The sequence below is a fragment of the Syngnathus leptorhynchus genome, chromosome 3 (genome assembly GCF_054491065.1).
Source record: "Syngnathus leptorhynchus isolate UIUO chromosome 3, UIUO_Slep, whole genome shotgun sequence".
Taxonomy (NCBI): Eukaryota; Metazoa; Chordata; class Actinopteri; order Syngnathiformes; family Syngnathidae; genus Syngnathus; species Syngnathus leptorhynchus.
The window spans coordinates 4,068,130-4,088,267 of record NC_141197.1 but is presented as its reverse complement, the minus strand read 5'-3'; the positions used below and the strand labels follow the sequence as shown (position 1 = coordinate 4,088,267).

Genomic DNA, 20,138 nt, shown 5'->3' with positions numbered 1-20,138 from the left:
GGCCTATCAAGCATGTTTTTGGGATGTGGGAGGAAACCGGAGTGCCCGGAGAAAACCCACGCGGACACGGGGAGAACATGCAAACTCCACACAGGGAGGGCCGGAGGTGGAATTGAACCCGCACCCTCCTAACTGTGAGGCGGACGTGCTACCCACTCCCCCACCGAGCCGCCTTTTTGGAACCCATTTTCTTCAATATAAAGAGAAATGTGCTTTCAGCGGTTTGCAAACATATTTTTTAAGGTTGTGTGAAACATATAATCATATCAATATAATATCTAGTATTGGAGTGCTTGTGTGGATTGGTGGGGGGTGAGGAATATGCAGGCACACTGCATGAACTTGTTTTCTTCTAAGAGTTATGGAACAGGGAGGCCCAGGAAGGGAGTACCAGACAGGGAGTACGGGATGGCACGGGACGAAGGGAGTACCGGACGATAACACCTCAAGGTCGGTGAGGAACGAGAACAAAGAACAACACCACGTCCAGGTGGTTGGGCTTCGAGAGGAAAATCCCCAACTCCTGACCACAGTGATGACACCTCGACGGGGAGGAGATGACCATCGACCAATCATCACACAATATTTTGCATGCTTTAATATTCATATTGTGTTTCTTTAAAACTGGGCAACCCGGAAGAATGTGTCGTCTTTTGGTGGTCACAAAAACGCACGAGTTTTAGTGTGAGGGACCCGGGACCCAGGCCTGTATTGTTAGGAATAAACAATTGGTAAATTTGGTCTGATTGATCTACTGGTCTTCTCTTTGACAGAACGAACTCGCAAAATTGTTAGGTGCGCCAGTGTGTGGATTGGGACATAGAAACTTGTGTTAAGTGTTGATCGCAATTTGGAGTCAGATCAACAGCTAAAATCCATATCCTAACAAATAATATTACTCTTTGGTTACTTGAAACAGCTGCGTGAATGAAAAATATTCGACACAGCTCTAAATATGATGCAGTAGTTTTTATCCACAGCAAACTACAACTAATAATAATTTCGGGAAGAATATTTGAGACAGAATATTGTATAATAACTGATTAGTAATCAATAATTTATTAAAGAATGCATACTAAGAATGAATAGGTAATTATTTGATAATTATTATTCACTTTGAGGCAGCAGTGTAAGTGTTTTTTTCCGAATCCGTCGTATTATGACGGCGATCCATATTTGACATACGCGTTACTGTTCACATGTCAGTCTTTGTCACGTTCACAAATGTCAGTTACGTGTGGTCAGTAACGCATGACGATGACGTCACACCACCTGAAACCTTTATGACGTTCTTTTGCTTTTAAGGCATCTTCTCTTCAGAGCTTGTATACGCTTGGAACGTCTTTGTGCAAAGCTAGCGTTTGACCATCCATAAGAGTATTTGCTGCTCTTTTACAAAGTCAGTCAAACCACATCACGAATTAACAGACACTGATTGCTCGGGAGTTGGTTATCGGTAAGCTTAATTATTTACTATAATACTGTAGAAGTTTTGGTCTTTGTTGTCCGTCTACTTAAATAATCCCATGCCTACAGAATATTCAAATTGGAGTATTGTCCTTTATAACTATTGACTAAACAATGTAATCAATTGTAGCCCTAGAGTAGAAGCCACTGAGAGCTGCTACTGCTAATAAAATTTTTTGAACACTAGCATGCAAAGATCAAGCAAAACTTCCGAGTCATTATTTTGAAAAGGTAGATGGCTTGTCAAAATGGACTCAATCATCTAGTCGGGTGGTCTAATTTTGAAAGTGATATTTACAATAACAAGGCACAATTTGTTTTCGTCATTGAATCACCAACTGGAATTACAGTTTATCGTCAAACCTTTGGTCTAGAGAGATTTCTACAGGTTTTAATTTGTGTGTTCATGGTGATGAAAGATGGTTGCCCAATTAATGGTTCTGTCCAAGGTTGGTTTGTGCTGTATTTTGTGTGAGGATCTGATACATCTCCAACCAACTCTCACCAACCTTTTTGAAGTGTCTTCCGTAACAAATGCTGGAAGGCTACCAGTTTGATATAATTCTAAAGTAACCAATTTGATCAAATTACCTTTGATAACATTTTTATGATATTATGTGAAGACACTGATCGTGCTCATGATTTCTAACAATGACTAAACCAATGAAGTGCTGATGATTTATAACAATTATAAAACCAAATCTGCAAGTCTTCACATTTTCAAATGAACATTTCTACAACATGCCTGGAAAATCCACAACTACCGTAATTTTTGGACTATAAGTCGCTCGGAGTATAAGTCGCACCAGCCATAAAATGCACAATAAAGTGAAAAAAAACCCATATATAAGTCGCACCGGAGTATAAGTCGCACTTTTGGGGCAAATTTATTTGTCAAAATCCAACACCAAAAACAGACATGAACCAGCAACAACAGGCTAAACGATACGGTATGCTAACGTGACATATACACAAACGAGGAGCTGAGAACGGGCCTGACGTAACATTCAGAATTATTCAAGTAAGTATTACAAAATAACACGATTATCAAACCATCTGTGTCACTCCAATTCATTAAATCAATCGATCGTGCTTTATGTAAATAATGCCGCGTATGTGCCGCATATGCTGACGTCGGACCCGTTGTAAGCATTTCTAATTATTCCACAGACCCATATAACGATATATAAAGCATATTTCAAATAACTATCATATTACAACAATATTATCAAACCATCTGTGTCACTCCAAATCATTAAATCCATCGATCAAATTCCTTGTTCTTTATGCCAACAATGCCGCGCGTGCGCTGCAGAGATCTAGTATATAACTATATTGTAGCGTTAACAAAGTACCAGGACAGACGTGGGTTTGGTAAACGGCTCTTTATTTAACAAAACAAGAATTCAACGAGCCAAAAACTACTGAACTTCCAGCCATGGAGGTGAAAGAGAGCTCCATAAATAGGACTGGGCGTGCATAAAAGCCATGTCCGAGCCCCATCCACCGTCCCCGGACAGCCACCCGGCCGAGCGCCGGCCCCCGACTTCCATCCACGGAGGTGAAAGAGAGCTCTCGTCGAGAAGGACCGGGCGTGCGTTAAAGCCATAATAGTTTTTCAAACCATCTGTGTCATTACAAATCATTAAATCCTTCAATCTCTTCGTCCTCCGTGTCACTTACAAACAAAGCTGCTCATGATGCCTGTAGTACGTGTGGCTCTTCGTCATCGTCGTCATCCCGTGATCGAATCCTTTGCCCTTTATGTAAATAACCGCCGCGCGGCACGGGTGACGTCACTTGCAGTTCAAATGACAGTAATCCCTTGCTACATCGCGGTTCGTTTATCGCGGTTTCACTACATTGCGGATTTTTGGATTTTGAAAATTTGTGAAAAAAATCACATGTCGCCCCCCCCACACCCAAACTATGACAAAAAACGCGACTTATAGTCATAAGTCGCCCCAAAAAAACATGACAAAAAATGCGATTTATAGTCCGAAAATTATGGTACTAGTTGTAGGACGAGCTTGCCAGACTACTCGTGGTCCTTGGGGGCTAACTGACAAAACTATGTTGGTAGCCTTGCTCTGTTTACTACAGTATGCATCATTTGTTGACTAAATGAATTCAATCACATGGTTTTCACCTGTCCAAACTGTTGCTTTTTCTTTCAGAAACTCCTCTCCTTCAGGAAATATGGTGAGTGTGCATGGGATTATTTATTTCCCTTTGAGACTTTTGTTAAAATTTTTATTTCATAAACTGACAAGGCATATGGCGGGACTGTATTATTTATGAACCCATGTTAACAAGGTGCTGAAAACTTTCCATTGGAAATTTATATGTAGAGACACTTCCCAGTGAGGACCACTGAAAGGAATCAACAGATTAAGGGGATTTTACTTACGCAAACTATTGAATGAAAACAATCCATATTTTAACTCGTCTGGCCAATTGGGACAATAAAATTAACTTGTAAAGATTATTATTTCCTTATATTTTTATGCAGTACCACGAATCACCGTACCATTAATTCCCCTGGAAACTTTTGTTGTCGATTTTGTGGCCTTTTGGACGGCTTGTCCCATCAAGGGTCGCCACAGAGAATCAATTACTCACGTTTGTTAAACTGCGTAGAAAATCATTACCCAATGTGTTACCCAACTTGTAACAATATATTATATAACCTTAAATGGCCTTAACTTAATTTTCCCTCCTACAGCGTGAGTGTATCTCGGTGCATGTTGGACAGGCTGGCGTTCAGATTGGCAATGCCTGCTGGGAGCTTTACTGCCTGGAACATGGAATCCAGCCGGACGGACAGATGCCCAGTGACAAAACAATTGGAGGTGGAGATGATTCCTTCAACACTTTCTTCAGTGAGACTGGAGCGGGAAAGCACGTTCCCAGAGCTGTCTTTGTGGACCTGGAGCCCACAGTCATTGGTAAACTAGCTCATCTCTGAACTGCTGCACATCAAAACATTAACTTGTTTAATGCCAGGCCCCCTCCACCCTCCAAATAAAAGAACATATATTGTGCTAGCCAATTTAAAGCTTTATGACTGATCTTTCAAAGCTCACAGAATTTTATAATTTCAAAGTATTTTATAACTATCACAAAGAAATCACCAAATAGAAGATTAGCCTCTTTAATTCCAAAATATTTTTACCTCATTATTTTTTTTTTTTTTTAGTAATCAGCAGCAGAATATGATTTGGTTTCTATTTTGGTCCAAAAAAGCTTTTTGTAGTTTTTAGTGACGCCTCAAACATCTGTAGTTTTTTTGTTTATAAAATACCAAAAGAAACAGTAAAACGTTTTTTTAAACAAAATATTATCGGTGTATCAACTGAATCAAACGATTTGCACCCAATTTAGTACCGTATTTTTTGGACTATAAGTCGCAGGTTTTTTCAAAGTTTGGGTGGGGGGGGGGGCGATTTATACTCAAGAACCACTTATATGTGAAATTATTCACAAATTTTCCAAATTCAAAAATCCATAATGTAGTGAAACTGCGAAAAACGAACCGCGATGTAGCAAGGGATTACTGTGATATGAACTGCAACTGACGTCAGCGGCGCACACGCAGCGTTGTTTACATAAAAGACAAAGGATTCGATCACGGGATTTATGACTTGGAGTGACAGAGATTGTTTGATAAAATTGTTGTTTATAATTATATGGGCCTGTGGAATAATTTTAACTGCAATTGATGAGTCCCACTCCAGTGGCGCGGCGCACACACGACGTTGTTTACATAAAGGACGAGGATTCAATGATTTAGAGTGATAGATGGTTTGATATTGTTGTTTATATGATAGTTATTTGATATATACTTTATATATCATTATATGGGCCTGTGGAATAATTTTAACTGCAACTGACGAGGAGTCCGACGTCAGCGCCGCGACGCATACGCTTGTTGTTGTTTACAGAAAGGACGATGAATTCGATTGTGAATTTAATGTTTTGGAGTAACAGAGATGGTTTGAGAAACGTGTTATTTATGTTATAGTTATTTGGATAACTGTTAAAGTTACCTCAGGCTTAGTCGCAGCTCTTCGTTTGTGTTTGTTACGTTAGCATACCGTATCGTTTGGCCTGTTGCTCGTTCATGTTTGTTCTTGGTGTTGGATTTTGTCGAATAAATTCACCCAAAATGTGACGTATACTCCGGTGCGATTTATATATGGTTTTTTTCACTTTATTGTGCATTTTATGGCTGATGGCGACGTATATTCCGGAGCGACTTTTAGTTCGAAAAATACGGTAGTAATGTTTAGTAGTGTGTTCATGCGTCATGCAATGCACATGTACACTACGTACAACAGTTCATTTGTACTTTGAAATTTAAAGAAACTTTATCTCGTGTGACACCTCTGTCTTAAATTTAATGATATCACCACTGACGGTAAAAAGCTGATTGTAACGTAACGGTGGAATTCAGAGACATGCCATGTTCAGAAGCGTCCACGTTGTTTTGATAAATGGTGAACTCATCCAAGAGTTACTCACTGCTGCCATCTGATGGCTATTAGTGTTTTGCTTTTCAGTTTTCTTTCCCCATTACACCCCCCCAGAAAAAAAGTTCAATCTTGAAATTAACATTAAGTAAAGCTGAGGCACTGGTTTGTTTTCTTCAGATGAAGTGCGTACGGGAACCTATCGGCAGCTCTTCCACCCTGAACAGTTAATCACCGGCAAGGAGGATGCTGCAAATAACTACGCCCGTGGTCACTACACCATCGGCAAAGAGATCATTGACCTTGTGCTGGACAGAATACGTAAACTTGTGAGCACTGAAGTCAAGAATTTATGATTACAAAGACAAATGTGATGTTCAATTCATGTCCCTCCGTGTCACCAGGCTGACCAGTGCACCGGTCTTCAGGGATTCCTGGTGTTCCACAGCTTCGGCGGTGGCACCGGTTCCGGGTTCACGTCCCTGTTGATGGAACGTCTGTCTGTGGACTACGGGAAGAAATCCAAGCTGGAGTTCTCCATCTATCCAGCACCTCAGGTGTCCACGGCTGTGGTGGAGCCCTACAATTCAATCTTGACCACACACACCACCCTGGAGCACTCTGACTGTGCCTTCATGGTGGATAATGAGGCCATTTATGATATTTGCCGCCGAAATCTAGACATGGAGCGTCCTACATACACCAATCTGAACAGATTGATCAGTCAGATCACTTCCTCGATCACGGCTTCCCTTCGTTTCGACGGCGCCCTCAATGTCGATCTTGCAGAGTTTCAAACCAACTTGGTACCATATCCTCGTATTCACTTCCCTCTGGCCACCTACGCCCCCATCATCTCTGCTGAGAAGGCTTACCATGAGCAATTAACTGTTGCTGATATCACCAATGCGTGCTTTGAGCCAGCCAACCAGATGGTGAAGTGTGACCCTCGCCATGGCAAATACATGGCGTGTTGCCTTTTGTATCGTGGCGATGTGGTGCCCAAAGATGTAAATGCCGCCATTGCCACAATCAAAACCAAGCGCACCATCCAGTTTGTGGACTGGTGCCCCACTGGTTTTAAGGTGGGCATCAACTATCAGCCCCCCACCGTGGTTCCCGGTGGCGACCTGGCCAAGGTACAGAGAGCTGTGTGTATGCTGAGCAACACAACAGCCGTTGCAGAGGCCTGGGCTCGGCTCGATCACAAGTTTGACCTGATGTATGCGAAGCGCGCTTTTGTTCACTGGTATGTGGGGGAGGGTATGGAGGAGGGAGAATTCTCTGAGGCCCGAGAGGACATGGCAGCTCTAGAGAAGGATTATGAGGAGGTTGGGGCCGACTCAGTTGATGATCAGGGAGAGGAAGGAGAGGAATATTAAGACGTACAAAGGAACTAGATTGCAGGAAACAATGTTGTTTCCTCTGTGATCCTGAATGTATTTGCTGATTAGTTTGATTGTGCAAACCAGACAATTAGTTGGATCACTAAAAGTTAAATACCTTTAACGACATTCAACGTGCCTCAAGTTATCTGATCACAGTCGAGGAGGAGTCGGCCACTCATGGAGAGGACAACTGGTTGGGGGAAGAAAGCAGACTCTGCAGTCCCAATGCGGGGGTCGAGGGCCGACGAGTGCTAGATCACACTACACTACATTCCTTAGCTAATCAGCGTTGCTACACCCACTATCTCCCCTCCCTTTAGTGTAGCAACGCCTCTGCAACCAGGGCAACCAAGACATTAAAAAGAGGAGCACGTGGAGGAGGAACTCAGAACTGGTGGAGATTGTAACTGAGCTTCCTTTCTCTATCGTTCTCCTCGCGAGTAAACTCATCCTGGTTGTCTTCTCCTCTTCGTTCCAGCATGTGATTTAATGTCTGATCATATTCAGACCCAACAATAGGTCTTCAGCAGCTCCTGTGGCAGGTTGCACTTCCTAAGCTGTCTCAGAAAGTACAGCCTCCGCTGGGCTTTCTTTCGGACAGAGTCTATGTGGCTGGGTCATTTCAGGTCCCAAGAGATTGTGGATCCCAGGAACTTGAAGATGTCTGTGGAGAGAATAGTATTACTGTGGATAGTGAGGGATGAAAGTGGTAAAGGGTCTGAAGTCCGCTGTCATCTCCACGGTCTTGAGCGGGTTCAGCTCCAGGTGGTTTTGGCTGCACCAGTAGAAATTCACAAGTATACCAAACCAAACCATTTCCAATGCATCAAAATGACAATTGCTTTGCTGGCATGCTCGACTATTTTCTGTTAGTGTTAGGACCCAGATGAGGTCAAACATCTGTTTTATTGGATCCTGCTTGTGCCCATAGCAACACTATGTACCAGGTCCTCTTGTTCATTAATTTTCTCTCTTGCTTTCCTCCTTCAATCTATCTCTGGAAGCACATTAATCATTGTGGTCTCCCATATATATTGTCACCTCCACCTGCCCTTTCCTTGTACGCTTCCAGTGTTATGGTGAAGTGGGTCACTGGCAACTCCAGGGAAGCTTACTTTCACTTGAAGAGAATCACACGAAGGAGCAGGAGCTAACCAAAACAGGTTTTTTAAAAGAAGTTTGTTTCAGGTCCAAAATTGTTCCTCCAGAAGCCAGAAATGACTTGCAGTATATAAAAAGTGCTGCTCAGTGATAAATGCAGGATCCAAATCAGTAGCTCGCCAGAGTTGTTTGGGATGTATCATAGAATGTACATTAAAAGGTATACACACCACTGTTTGAATACCAGATTTTTTTTGTCATGTAAAAAGAGAATTGAAAAGACAAATTACAAAAAAATTAAACATTTTCATGAGGGGATGTAAAAATAAATATCTGAAATAATGTGGTTGAATAGTTCAATGAGAGTAATCACAACACATTTGCTACCATTTAAAGTGCCTCTGATCATCCATCCATCCATCCATCCATCCATCCTTCTATCCATCAATCCCGGGTAAATAATTTTTTAACCTTGCCTAGGAATTTCTTTAAATCATGTAAAATCATAGTAATATTTTCTCTGTTGCAAATAACTTCTTTATTCTTCAGTTACTGAAGCCTTATTCAACTGCACATAAGTGTAAAACTATTCTAACACTGAACATTTTACTTTATGTGGAACAATGTCAATGCCTAGTTTGTCCGAATATTCATCGCATTTTTTTCTCAACACATCTCAACAGGAAGCTGTTGCCATGACACTACAGGGGTGACTGACAGTTGCAACAGTGCAGTGTGTGTCTGGGTGAGTATTTGCTGCATGCTTGTGTGAAGTGTGGACTCATATGTATGTGTCCTCTACAACTAGCAAACACCAACTGGGAGCATGGGGATGCCACAGAGTGTGTGGGTGAATCCTCTACCCTTATCCAGAGAACTCTTCAGCAGGGAAGCCGAAACTTTTTCCCCAGCCACTTCAGTCAGCTCATCCCAGGGGATATCAGGGTATTCCCTGGTCAGCCAAGAGACAGTCTCTCCAGCATGTACTGGGTCGTCCCTGAGGCCTCTTTTTGGTGCGACATGCCCGAAACAGCTCACCAGGGAGGTATCCAGGGGGCATCCTAATCAGATGCCCGAGCCACCTCATCTGGCTCCACTCAACATGGAGGAGCAGCAATTTGATTCTGAGTCCCTCCCGGATAACCGAGTTTCTCCTATAAACTCCAAATACATTTCAGATGTAGTCTTTTCTTAATTTCAGAAGCCTGAAGGTTTTGCAGTAACGCTGACTGCTATTTCAAACTGTTCATAATTTCAAAATTTCAACATTAAAAAAAAGACTAAAGTCCTAACATATCACTACTGCATAACTTCTCTGTATGATGGGGTTCTTTTGGTGATGAGCAGAATTGTATTTGCATCTATCGTAACTTAAATAAATAACCATAAAAAATCTCACAAGCGCATGAAGGGTAAATGTGTATGAAGACAATCTCTCTCAACGTTAGTTCTTTCAAACTTCCATCTTTTAGTCAGCAGTATTTTGAACGATTGACTATCGAGAACATGTGTCCGTTGCCTCTTTTTTTAGGGCAGCTCGCAGTTAAGTAAGGTTCAAACAAAACAAAAAAAGGAGGGAATGGCGTCTAGATTATGATGCAGAAGGATTAATACCGTTGCTTAATTTGGAAACAGTTCCAGAACCTGCTGCAGAAACGGACAAATAAAGGAATCTTGGGATATGTGACATGATTTTTTTAGGGGGGGTGGGGGTATCAAAATCGCTTGTCTGTTATCCTTACTACTCACCAGAGTAGGAATATTCAGCAACGTGCAATGTGGTCAGTGTCTAGGTTAGAGCTTTTGGGGATTTTAAATGAGTAAACTTTGTCATCTAGTGGTTGCCTGCAAACATCACATGCACCAAAGAAGCAAGCATACCTAACACTCCAAAATTACCAATCCTTCCCAAGATGCGTGGGAAGCCAGAAACCAAGATGACCAAGCAGACAACTGTATTGCAAATACAATATTGGTGATTGCTGACCAAACCTGTTCAAAACCAGTCAATAAAAGAAGAAGGTGAAGAGTCAGCAACAGCAATGTGTACATGTTCTATTAGGGGAGACAATCTCTGTACAATGTGATGCTCATATATGTACAATTCTTTTATTATTTTATGGAAACATAACTGCTTTATCAGAACACGTTTACAACACACACAACTGGATGAACACACACAGTGACGCCCCTACACTCAGGTACAAAATGGTCATGTGACAAGTTCCCGCCACAGGTACGAAATGGTCATGTGACAAGTTCCCGCCTTTCCGGACAGTATAAAACAAGCTGACCTGGGGACAGAAGCTGTTGTTTCATCTGCTGCCGTGCCTTGTGTATTGGCCGCCATTAAACAACCCAAGATCTTGCAAATAAAGAACCAACTCTAAACTCCACATCTTTGCTTTGAGTCAACAACGGACATCCCGCACAACACGCAACAAAGGCAAATAATAAGTCACAATATCAAGCAATATACCAAAAAAACCATTTATTTTAAAGTGCACAAAAATTCACATCAGATCATGAAGTTATAATAACATTTCTCTTTACCACTTAGTTGATCACATATCAAAAAATGTCTAGTTTTGTCTTTTTAAACTGAAAATGTCTTCTTTATTGATCTAGTGTGTAGGTATAATTACATGCTTTAAATGTTTCTTTTATTGATTTAATGTGTGGATATAATTGTATGCTTATGTACTTTAATCAGTGAGGTGTGAGCATATCGGTTTTTGTAGCTAGGCGGGACTTTTTGGAACCCATCCATCCATCCATCCATTTTCTGAACCGCTTAGTCCCCACGGGGGTCGCGGGCATGCTGGAGCCTATCCCAGCCGTCATCGGGCAGTAGGCGGGGGACACCCTGAATTGGTTGCCAACCAATCGCAGGGCACACAGAGACGAACAACCATTCGCACTCGCACTCACACCTAGGGACAATTTGGAGTGCTCAATCGGCCTATCAAGCATGTTTTTGGGATGTGGGAGGAAACCGGAGTGCCCGGAGAAAACCCACGCGGACACGGGGAGAACATGCAAACTCCACACAGGGAGGGCCGGAGGTGGAATTGAACCCGCACCCTCCTAACTGTGAGGCGGACGTGCTACCCACTCCCCCACCGAGCCGCCTTTTTGGAACCCATTTTCTTCAATATAAAGAGAAATGTGCTTTCAGCGGTTTGCAAACATATTTTTTAAGGTTGTGTGAAACATATAATCATATCAATATAATATCTAGTATTGGAGTGCTTGTGTGGATTGGTGGGGGGTGAGGAATATGCAGGCACACTGCATGAACTTGTTTTCTTCTAAGAGTTATGGAACAGGGAGGCCCAGGAAGGGAGTACCAGACAGGGAGTACGGGATGGCACGGGACGAAGGGAGTACCGGACGATAACACCTCAAGGTCGGTGAGGAACGAGAACAAAGAACAACACCACGTCCAGGTGGTTGGGCTTCGAGAGGAAAATCCCCAACTCCTGACCACAGTGATGACACCTCGACGGGGAGGAGATGACCATCGACCAATCATCACACAATATTTTGCATGCTTTAATATTCATATTGTGTTTCTTTAAAACTGGGCAACCCGGAAGAATGTGTCGTCTTTTGGTGGTCACAAAAACGCACGAGTTTTAGTGTGAGGGACCCGGGACCCAGGCCTGTATTGTTAGGAATAAACAATTGGTAAATTTGGTCTGATTGATCTACTGGTCTTCTCTTTGACAGAACGAACTCGCAAAATTGTTAGGTGCGCCAGTGTGTGGATTGGGACATAGAAACTTGTGTTAAGTGTTGATCGCAATTTGGAGTCAGATCAATAGCTAAAATCCATATCCTAACAAATAATATTACTCTTTGGTTACTTGAAACAGCTGCGTGAATGAAAAATATTCGACACAGCTCTAAATATGATGCAGTAGTTTTTATCCACAGCAAACTACAACTAATAATAATTTCGGGAAGAATATTTGAGACAGAATATTGTATAATAACTGATTAGTAATCAATAATTTATTAAAGAATGCATACTAAGAATGAATAGGTAATTATTTGATAATTATTATTCACTTTGAGGCAGCAGTGTAAGTGTTTTTTTCCGAATCCGTCGTATTATGACGGCGATCCATATTTGACATACGCGTTACTGTTCACATGTCAGTCTTTGTCACGTTCACAAATGTCAGTTACGTGTGGTCAGTAACGCATGACGATGACGTCACACCACCTGAAACCTTTATGACGTTCTTTTGCTTTTAAGGCATCTTCTCTTCAGAGCTTGTATACGCTTGGAACGTCTTTGTGCAAAGCTAGCGTTTGACCATCCATAAGAGTATTTGCTGCTCTTTTACAAAGTCAGTCAAACCACATCACGAATTAACAGACACTGATTGCTCGGGAGTTGGTTATCGGTAAGCTTAATTATTTACTATAATACTGTAGAAGTTTTGGTCTTTGTTGTCCGTCTACTTAAATAATCCCATGCCTACAGAATATTCAAATTGGAGTATTGTCCTTTATAACTATTGACTAAACAATGTAATCAATTGTAGCCCTAGAGTAGAAGCCACTGAGAGCTGCTACTGCTAATAAAATTTTTTGAACACTAGCATGCAAAGATCAAGCAAAACTTCCGAGTCATTATTTTGAAAAGGTAGATGGCTTGTCAAAATGGACTCAATCATCTAGTCGGGTGGTCTAATTTTGAAAGTGATATTTACAATAACAAGGCACAATTTGTTTTCGTCATTGAATCACCAACTGGAATTACAGTTTATCGTCAAACCTTTGGTCTAGAGAGATTTCTACAGGTTTTAATTTGTGTGTTCATGGTGATGAAAGATGGTTGCCCAATTAATGGTTCTGTCCAAGGTTGGTTTGTGCTGTATTTTGTGTGAGGATCTGATACATCTCCAACCAACTCTCACCAACCTTTTTGAAGTGTCTTCCGTAACAAATGCTGGAAGGCTACCAGTTTGATATAATTCTAAAGTAACCAATTTGATCAAATTACCTTTGATAACATTTTTATGATATTATGTGAAGACACTGATCGTGCTCATGATTTCTAACAATGACTAAACCAATGAAGTGCTGATGATTTATAACAATTATAAAACCAAATCTGCAAGTCTTCACATTTTCAAATGAACATTTCTACAACATGCCTGGAAAATCCACAACTACCGTAATTTTTGGACTATAAGTCGCTCGGAGTATAAGTCGCACCAGCCATAAAATGCACAATAAAGTGAAAAAAACCCCATATATAAGTCGCACCGGAGTATAAGTCGCACTTTTGGGGCAAATTTATTTGTCAAAATCCAACACCAAAAACAGACATGAACCAGCAACAACAGGCTAAACGATACGGTATGCTAACGTGACATATACACAAACGAGGAGCTGAGAACGGGCCTGACGTAACATTCAGAATTATTCAAGTAAGTATTACAAAATAACACGATTATCAAACCATCTGTGTCACTCCAATTCATTAAATCAATCGATCGTGCTTTATGTAAATAATGCCGCGTATGTGCCGCATATGCTGACGTCGGACCCGTTGTAAGCATTTCTAATTATTCCACAGACCCATATAACGATATATAAAGCATATTTCAAATAACTATCATATTACAACAATATTATCAAACCATCTGTGTCACTCCAAATCATTAAATCCATCGATCAAATTCCTTGTTCTTTATGCCAACAATGCCGCGCGTGCGCTGCAGAGATCTAGTATATAACTATATTGTAGCGTTAACAAAGTACCAGGACAGACGTGGGTTTGGTAAACGGCTCTTTATTTAACAAAACAAGAATTCAACGAGCCAAAAACTACTGAACTTCCAGCCATGGAGGTGAAAGAGAGCTCCATAAATCGGACTGGGCGTGCATAAAAGCCATGTCCGAGCCCCATCCACCGTCCCCGGACAGCCACCCGGCCGAGCGCCGGCCCCCGACTTCCATCCACGGAGGTGAAAGAGAGCTCTCGTCGAGAAGGACCGGGCGTGCGTTAAAGCCATAATAGTTTTTCAAACCATCTGTGTCATTACAAATCATTAAATCCTTCAATCTCTTCGTCCTCCGTGTCACTTACAAACAAAGCTGCTCATGATGCCTGTAGTACGTGTGGCTCTTCGTCATCGTCGTCATCCCGTGATCGAATCCTTTGCCCTTTATGTAAATAACCGCCGCGCGGCACGGGTGACGTCACTTGCAGTTCAAATGACAGTAATCCCTTGCTACATCGCGGTTCGTTTATCGCGGTTTCACTACATTGCGGATTTTTGGATTTTGAAAATTTGTGAAAAAAATCACATGTCGCCCCCCCCACACCCAAACTATGACAAAAAACGCGACTTATAGTCATAAGTCGCCCCAAAAAAACATGACAAAAAATGCGATTTATAGTCCGAAAATTATGGTACTAGTTGTAGGACGAGCTTGCCAGACTACTCGTGGTCCTTGGGGGCTAACTGACAAAACTATGTTGGTAGCCTTGCTCTGTTTACTACAGTATGCATCATTTGTTGACTAAATGAATTCAATCACATGGTTTTCACCTGTCCAAACTGTTGCTTTTTCTTTCAGAAACTCCTCTCCTTCAGGAAATATGGTGAGTGTGCATGGGATTATTTATTTCCCTTTGAGACTTTTGTTAAAATTTTTATTTCATAAACTGACAAGGCATATGGCGGGACTGTATTATTTATGAACCCATGTTAACAAGGTGCTGAAAACTTTCCATTGGAAACTTATATGTAGAGACACTTCCCAGTGAGGACCACTGAAAGGAATCAACAGATTAAGGGGATTTTACTTACGCAAACTATTGAATGAAAACAATCCATATTTTAACTCGTCTGGCCAATTGGGACAATAAAATTAACTTGTAAAGATTATTATTTCCTTATATTTTTATGCAGTACCACGAATCACCGTACCATTAATTCCCCTGGAAACTTTTGTTGTCGATTTTGTGGCCTTTTGGACGGCTTGTCCCATCAAGGGTCGCCACAGAGAATCAATTACTCACGTTTGTTAAACTGCGTAGAAAATCATTACCCAATGTGTTACCCAACTTGTAACAATATATTATATAACCTTAAATGGCCTTAACTTAATTTTCCCTCCTACAGCGTGAGTGTATCTCGGTGCATGTTGGACAGGCTGGCGTTCAGATTGGCAATGCCTGCTGGGAGCTTTACTGCCTGGAACATGGAATCCAGCCGGACGGACAGATGCCCAGTGACAAAACAATTGGAGGTGGAGATGATTCCTTCAACACTTTCTTCAGTGAGACTGGAGCGGGAAAGCACGTTCCCAGAGCTGTCTTTGTGGACCTGGAGCCCACAGTCATTGGTAAACTAGCTCATCTCTGAACTGCTGCACATCAAAACATTAACTTGTTTAATGCCAGGCCCCCTCCACCCTCCAAATAAAAGAACATATATTGTGCTAGCCAATTTAAAGCTTTATGACTGATCTTTCAAAGCTCACAGAATTTTATAATTTCAAAGTATTTTATAACTATCACAAAGAAATCACCAAATAGAAGATTAGCCTCTTTAATTCCAAAATATTTTTACCTCATTATTTTTTTTTTTTTTTAGTAATCAGCAGCAGAATATGATTTGGTTTCTATTTTGGTCCAAAAAAGCTTTTTGTAGTTTTTAGTGACGCCTCAAACATCTGTAGTTTTTTTGTTTATAAAATACCAAAAGAAACAGTAAAACGTTTTTTTAAACAAAATATTATCGGTGTATCAACTGAATCAAACGATTTGCACCCAATTTAGTACCGTATTTTTTGGACTATAAGTCGCAGGTTTTTTCAAAGTTTGGGTGGGGGGGGGGGCGATTTATACTCAAGAACCACTTATATGTGAAATTATTCACAAATTTTCCAAATTCAAAAATCCATAATGTAGTGAAACTGCGAAAAACGAACCGCGATGTAGCAAGGGATTACTGTGATATGAACTGCAACTGACGTCAGCGGCGCACACGCAGCGTTGTTTACATAAAAGACAAAGGATTCGATCACGGGATTTATGACTTGGAGTGACAGAGATTGTTTGATAAAATTGTTGTTTATAATTATATGGGCCTGTGGAATAATTTTAACTGCAATTGATGAGTCCCACTCCAGTGGCGCGGCGCACACACGACGTTGTTTACATAAAGGACGAGGATTCAATGATTTAGAGTGATAGATGGTTTGATATTGTTGTTTATATGATAGTTATTTGATATATACTTTATATATCATTATATGGGCCTGTGGAATAATTTTAACTGCAACTGACGAGGAGTCCGACGTCAGCGCCGCGACGCATACGCTTGTTGTTGTTTACAGAAAGGACGATGAATTCGATTGTGAATTTAATGTTTTGGAGTAACAGAGATGGTTTGAGAAACGTGTTATTTATGTTATAGTTATTTGGATAACTGTTAAAGTTACCTCAGGCTTAGTCGCAGCTCTTCGTTTGTGTTTGTTACGTTAGCATACCGTATCGTTTGGCCTGTTGCTCGTTCATGTTTGTTCTTGGTGTTGGATTTTGTCGAATAAATTCACCCAAAATGTGACGTATACTCCGGTGCGATTTATATATGGTTTTTTTCACTTTATTGTGCATTTTATGGCTGATGGCGACGTATATTCCGGAGCGACTTTTAGTTCGAAAAATACGGTAGTAATGTTTAGTAGTGTGTTCATGCGTCATGCAATGCACATGTACACTACGTACAACAGTTCATTTGTACTTTGAAATTTAAAGAAACTTTATCTCGTGTGACACCTCTGTCTTAAATTTAATGATATCACCACTGACGGTAAAAAGCTGATTGTAACGTAACGGTGGAATTCAGAGACATGCCATGTTCAGAAGCGTCCACGTTGTTTTGATAAATGGTGAACTCATCCAAGAGTTACTCACTGCTGCCATCTGATGGCTATTAGTGTTTTGCTTTTCAGTTTTCTTTCCCCATTACACCCCCCCAGAAAAAAAGTTCAATCTTGAAATTAACATTAAGTAAAGCTGAGGCACTGGTTTGTTTTCTTCAGATGAAGTGCGTACGGGAACCTATCGGCAGCTCTTCCACCCTGAACAGTTAATCACCGGCAAGGAGGATGCTGCAAATAACTACGCCCGTGGTCACTACACCATCGGCAAAGAGATCATTGACCTTGTGCTGGACAGAATACGTAAACTTGTGAGCACTGAAGTCAAGAATTTATGATTACAAAGACAAATGTGATGTTCAATTCATGTCCCTCCGTGTCACCAGGCTGACCAGTGCACCGGTCTTCAGGGATTCCTGGTGTTCCACAGCTTCGGCGGTGGCACCGGTTCCGGGTTCACGTCCCTGTTGATGGAACGTCTGTCTGTGGACTACGGGAAGAAATCCAAGCTGGAGTTCTCCATCTATCCAGCACCTCAGGTGTCCACGGCTGTGGTGGAGCCCTACAATTCAATCTTGACCACACACACCACCCTGGAGCACTCTGACTGTGCCTTCATGGTGGATAATGAGGCCATTTATGATATTTGCCGCCGAAATCTAGACATGGAGCGTCCTACATACACCAATCTGAACAGATTGATCAGTCAGATCACTTCCTCGATCACGGCTTCCCTTCGTTTCGACGGCGCCCTCAATGTCGATCTTGCAGAGTTTCAAACCAACTTGGTACCATATCCTCGTATTCACTTCCCTCTGGCCACCTACGCCCCCATCATCTCTGCTGAGAAGGCTTACCATGAGCAATTAACTGTTGCTGATATCACCAATGCGTGCTTTGAGCCAGCCAACCAGATGGTGAAGTGTGACCCTCGCCATGGCAAATACATGGCGTGTTGCCTTTTGTATCGTGGCGATGTGGTGCCCAAAGATGTAAATGCCGCCATTGCCACAATCAAAACCAAGCGCACCATCCAGTTTGTGGACTGGTGCCCCACTGGTTTTAAGGTGGGCATCAACTATCAGCCCCCCACCGTGGTTCCCGGTGGCGACCTGGCCAAGGTACAGAGAGCTGTGTGTATGCTGAGCAACACAACAGCCGTTGCAGAGGCCTGGGCTCGGCTCGATCACAAGTTTGACCTGATGTATGCGAAGCGCGCTTTTGTTCACTGGTATGTGGGGGAGGGTATGGAGGAGGGAGAATTCTCTGAGGCCCGAGAGGACATGGCAGCTCTAGAGAAGGATTATGAGGAGGTTGGGGCCGACTCAGTTGATGATCAGGGAGAGGAAGGAGAGGAATATTAAGACGTACAAAGGAACTAGATTGCAGGAAACAATGTTGTTTCCTCTGTGATCCTGAATGTATTTGCTGATTAGTTTGATTGTGCAAACCAGACAATTAGTTGGATCACTAAAAGTTAAATACCTTTAACGACATTCAACGTGCCTCAAGTTATCTGATCACAGTCGAGGAGGAGTCGGCCACTCATGGAGAGGACAACTGGTTGGGGGAAGAAAGCAGACTCTGCAGTCCCAATGCGGGGGTCGAGGGCCGACGAGTGCTAGATCACACTACACTACATTCCTTAGCTAATCAGCGTTGCTACACCCACTATCTCCCCTCCCTTTAGTGTAGCAACGCCTCTGCAACCAGGGCAACCAAGACATTAAAAAGAGGAGCACGTGGAGGAGGAACTCAGAACTGGTGGAGATTGTAACTGAGCTTCCTTTCTCTATCGTTCTCCTCGCGAGTAAACTCATCCTGGTTGTCTTCTCCTCTTCGTTCCAGCATGTGATTTAATGTCTGATCATATTCAGACCCAACAATAGGTCTTCAGCAGCTCCTGTGGCAGGTTGCACTTCCTAAGCTGTCTCAGAAAGTACAGCCTCCGCTGGGCTTTCTTTCGGACAGAGTCTATGTGGCTGGGTCATTTCAGGTCCCAAGAGATTGTGGATCCCAGGAACTTGAAGATGTCTGTGGAGAGAATAGTATTACTGTGGATAGTGAGGGATGAAAGTGGTAAAGGGTCTGAAGTCCGCTGTCATCTCCACGGTCTTGAGCGGGTTCAGCTCCAGGTGGTTTTGGCTGCACCAGTAGAAATTCACAAGTATACCAAACCAAACCATTTCCAATGCATCAAAATGACAATTGCTTTGCTGGCATGCTCGACTATTTTCTGTTAGTGTTAGGACCCAGATGAGGTCAAACATCTGTTTTATTGGATCCTGCTTGTGCCCATAGCAACACTATGTACCAGGTCCTCTTGTTCATTAATTTTCTCTCTTGCTTTCCTCCTTCAATCTATCTCTGGAAGCACATTAATCATTGTGGTCTCCCATATATATTGTCACCTCCACCTGCCCTTTCCTTGTACGCTTCCAGTGTTATGGTGAAGTGGGTCACTGGCAACTCCAGGGAAGCTTACTTTCACTTGAAGAGAATCACACGAAGGAGCAGGAGCTAACCAAAACAGGTTTTTTAAAAGAAGTTTGTTTCAGGTCCAAAATTGTTCCTCCAGAAGCCAGAAATGACTTGCAGTATATAAAAAGTGCTGCTCAGTGATAAATGCAGGATCCAAATCAGTAGCTCGCCAGAGTTGTTTGGGATGTATCATAGAATGTACATTAAAAGGTATACACACCACTGTTTGAATACCAGATTTTTTTTGTCATGTAAAAAGAGAATTGAAAAGACAAATTACAAAAAAATTAAACATTTTCATGAGGGGATGTAA

The 20,138-nt window shown here is 41.9% G+C and overlaps 2 protein-coding genes across 2 annotated transcripts; both read left to right on the top strand.

Annotated features, from left to right (window-relative positions):
• The first annotated feature begins 1,306 nt into the window (after positions 1-1,306).
• On the top strand, positions 1,307-8,660 carry LOC147058878 (tubulin alpha-1C chain-like). Its single transcript, XM_085906889.1, has 5 exons — positions 1,307-1,456; positions 3,645-3,669; positions 4,193-4,415; positions 6,120-6,268; positions 6,344-8,660. Exons 2-5 carry the CDS (start codon positions 3,667-3,669, stop codon positions 7,319-7,321), a joined length of 1,353 nt encoding a protein of 450 aa, XP_085763015.1. The 5' UTR covers positions 1,307-1,456; positions 3,645-3,666; the 3' UTR covers positions 7,322-8,660.
• Positions 8,661-12,693: 4,033 nt separating this feature from the next.
• Positions 12,694-20,047, top strand: LOC147058877 (tubulin alpha-1C chain-like). The gene is made up of 5 exons (XM_085906888.1): positions 12,694-12,843; positions 15,032-15,056; positions 15,580-15,802; positions 17,507-17,655; positions 17,731-20,047. The coding sequence occupies exons 2-5, from the start codon at positions 15,054-15,056 to the stop codon at positions 18,706-18,708; spliced, it is 1,353 nt and encodes a 450-aa protein (XP_085763014.1). The 5' UTR covers positions 12,694-12,843; positions 15,032-15,053; the 3' UTR covers positions 18,709-20,047.
• The last annotated feature ends 91 nt before the right edge of the window (positions 20,048-20,138 follow it).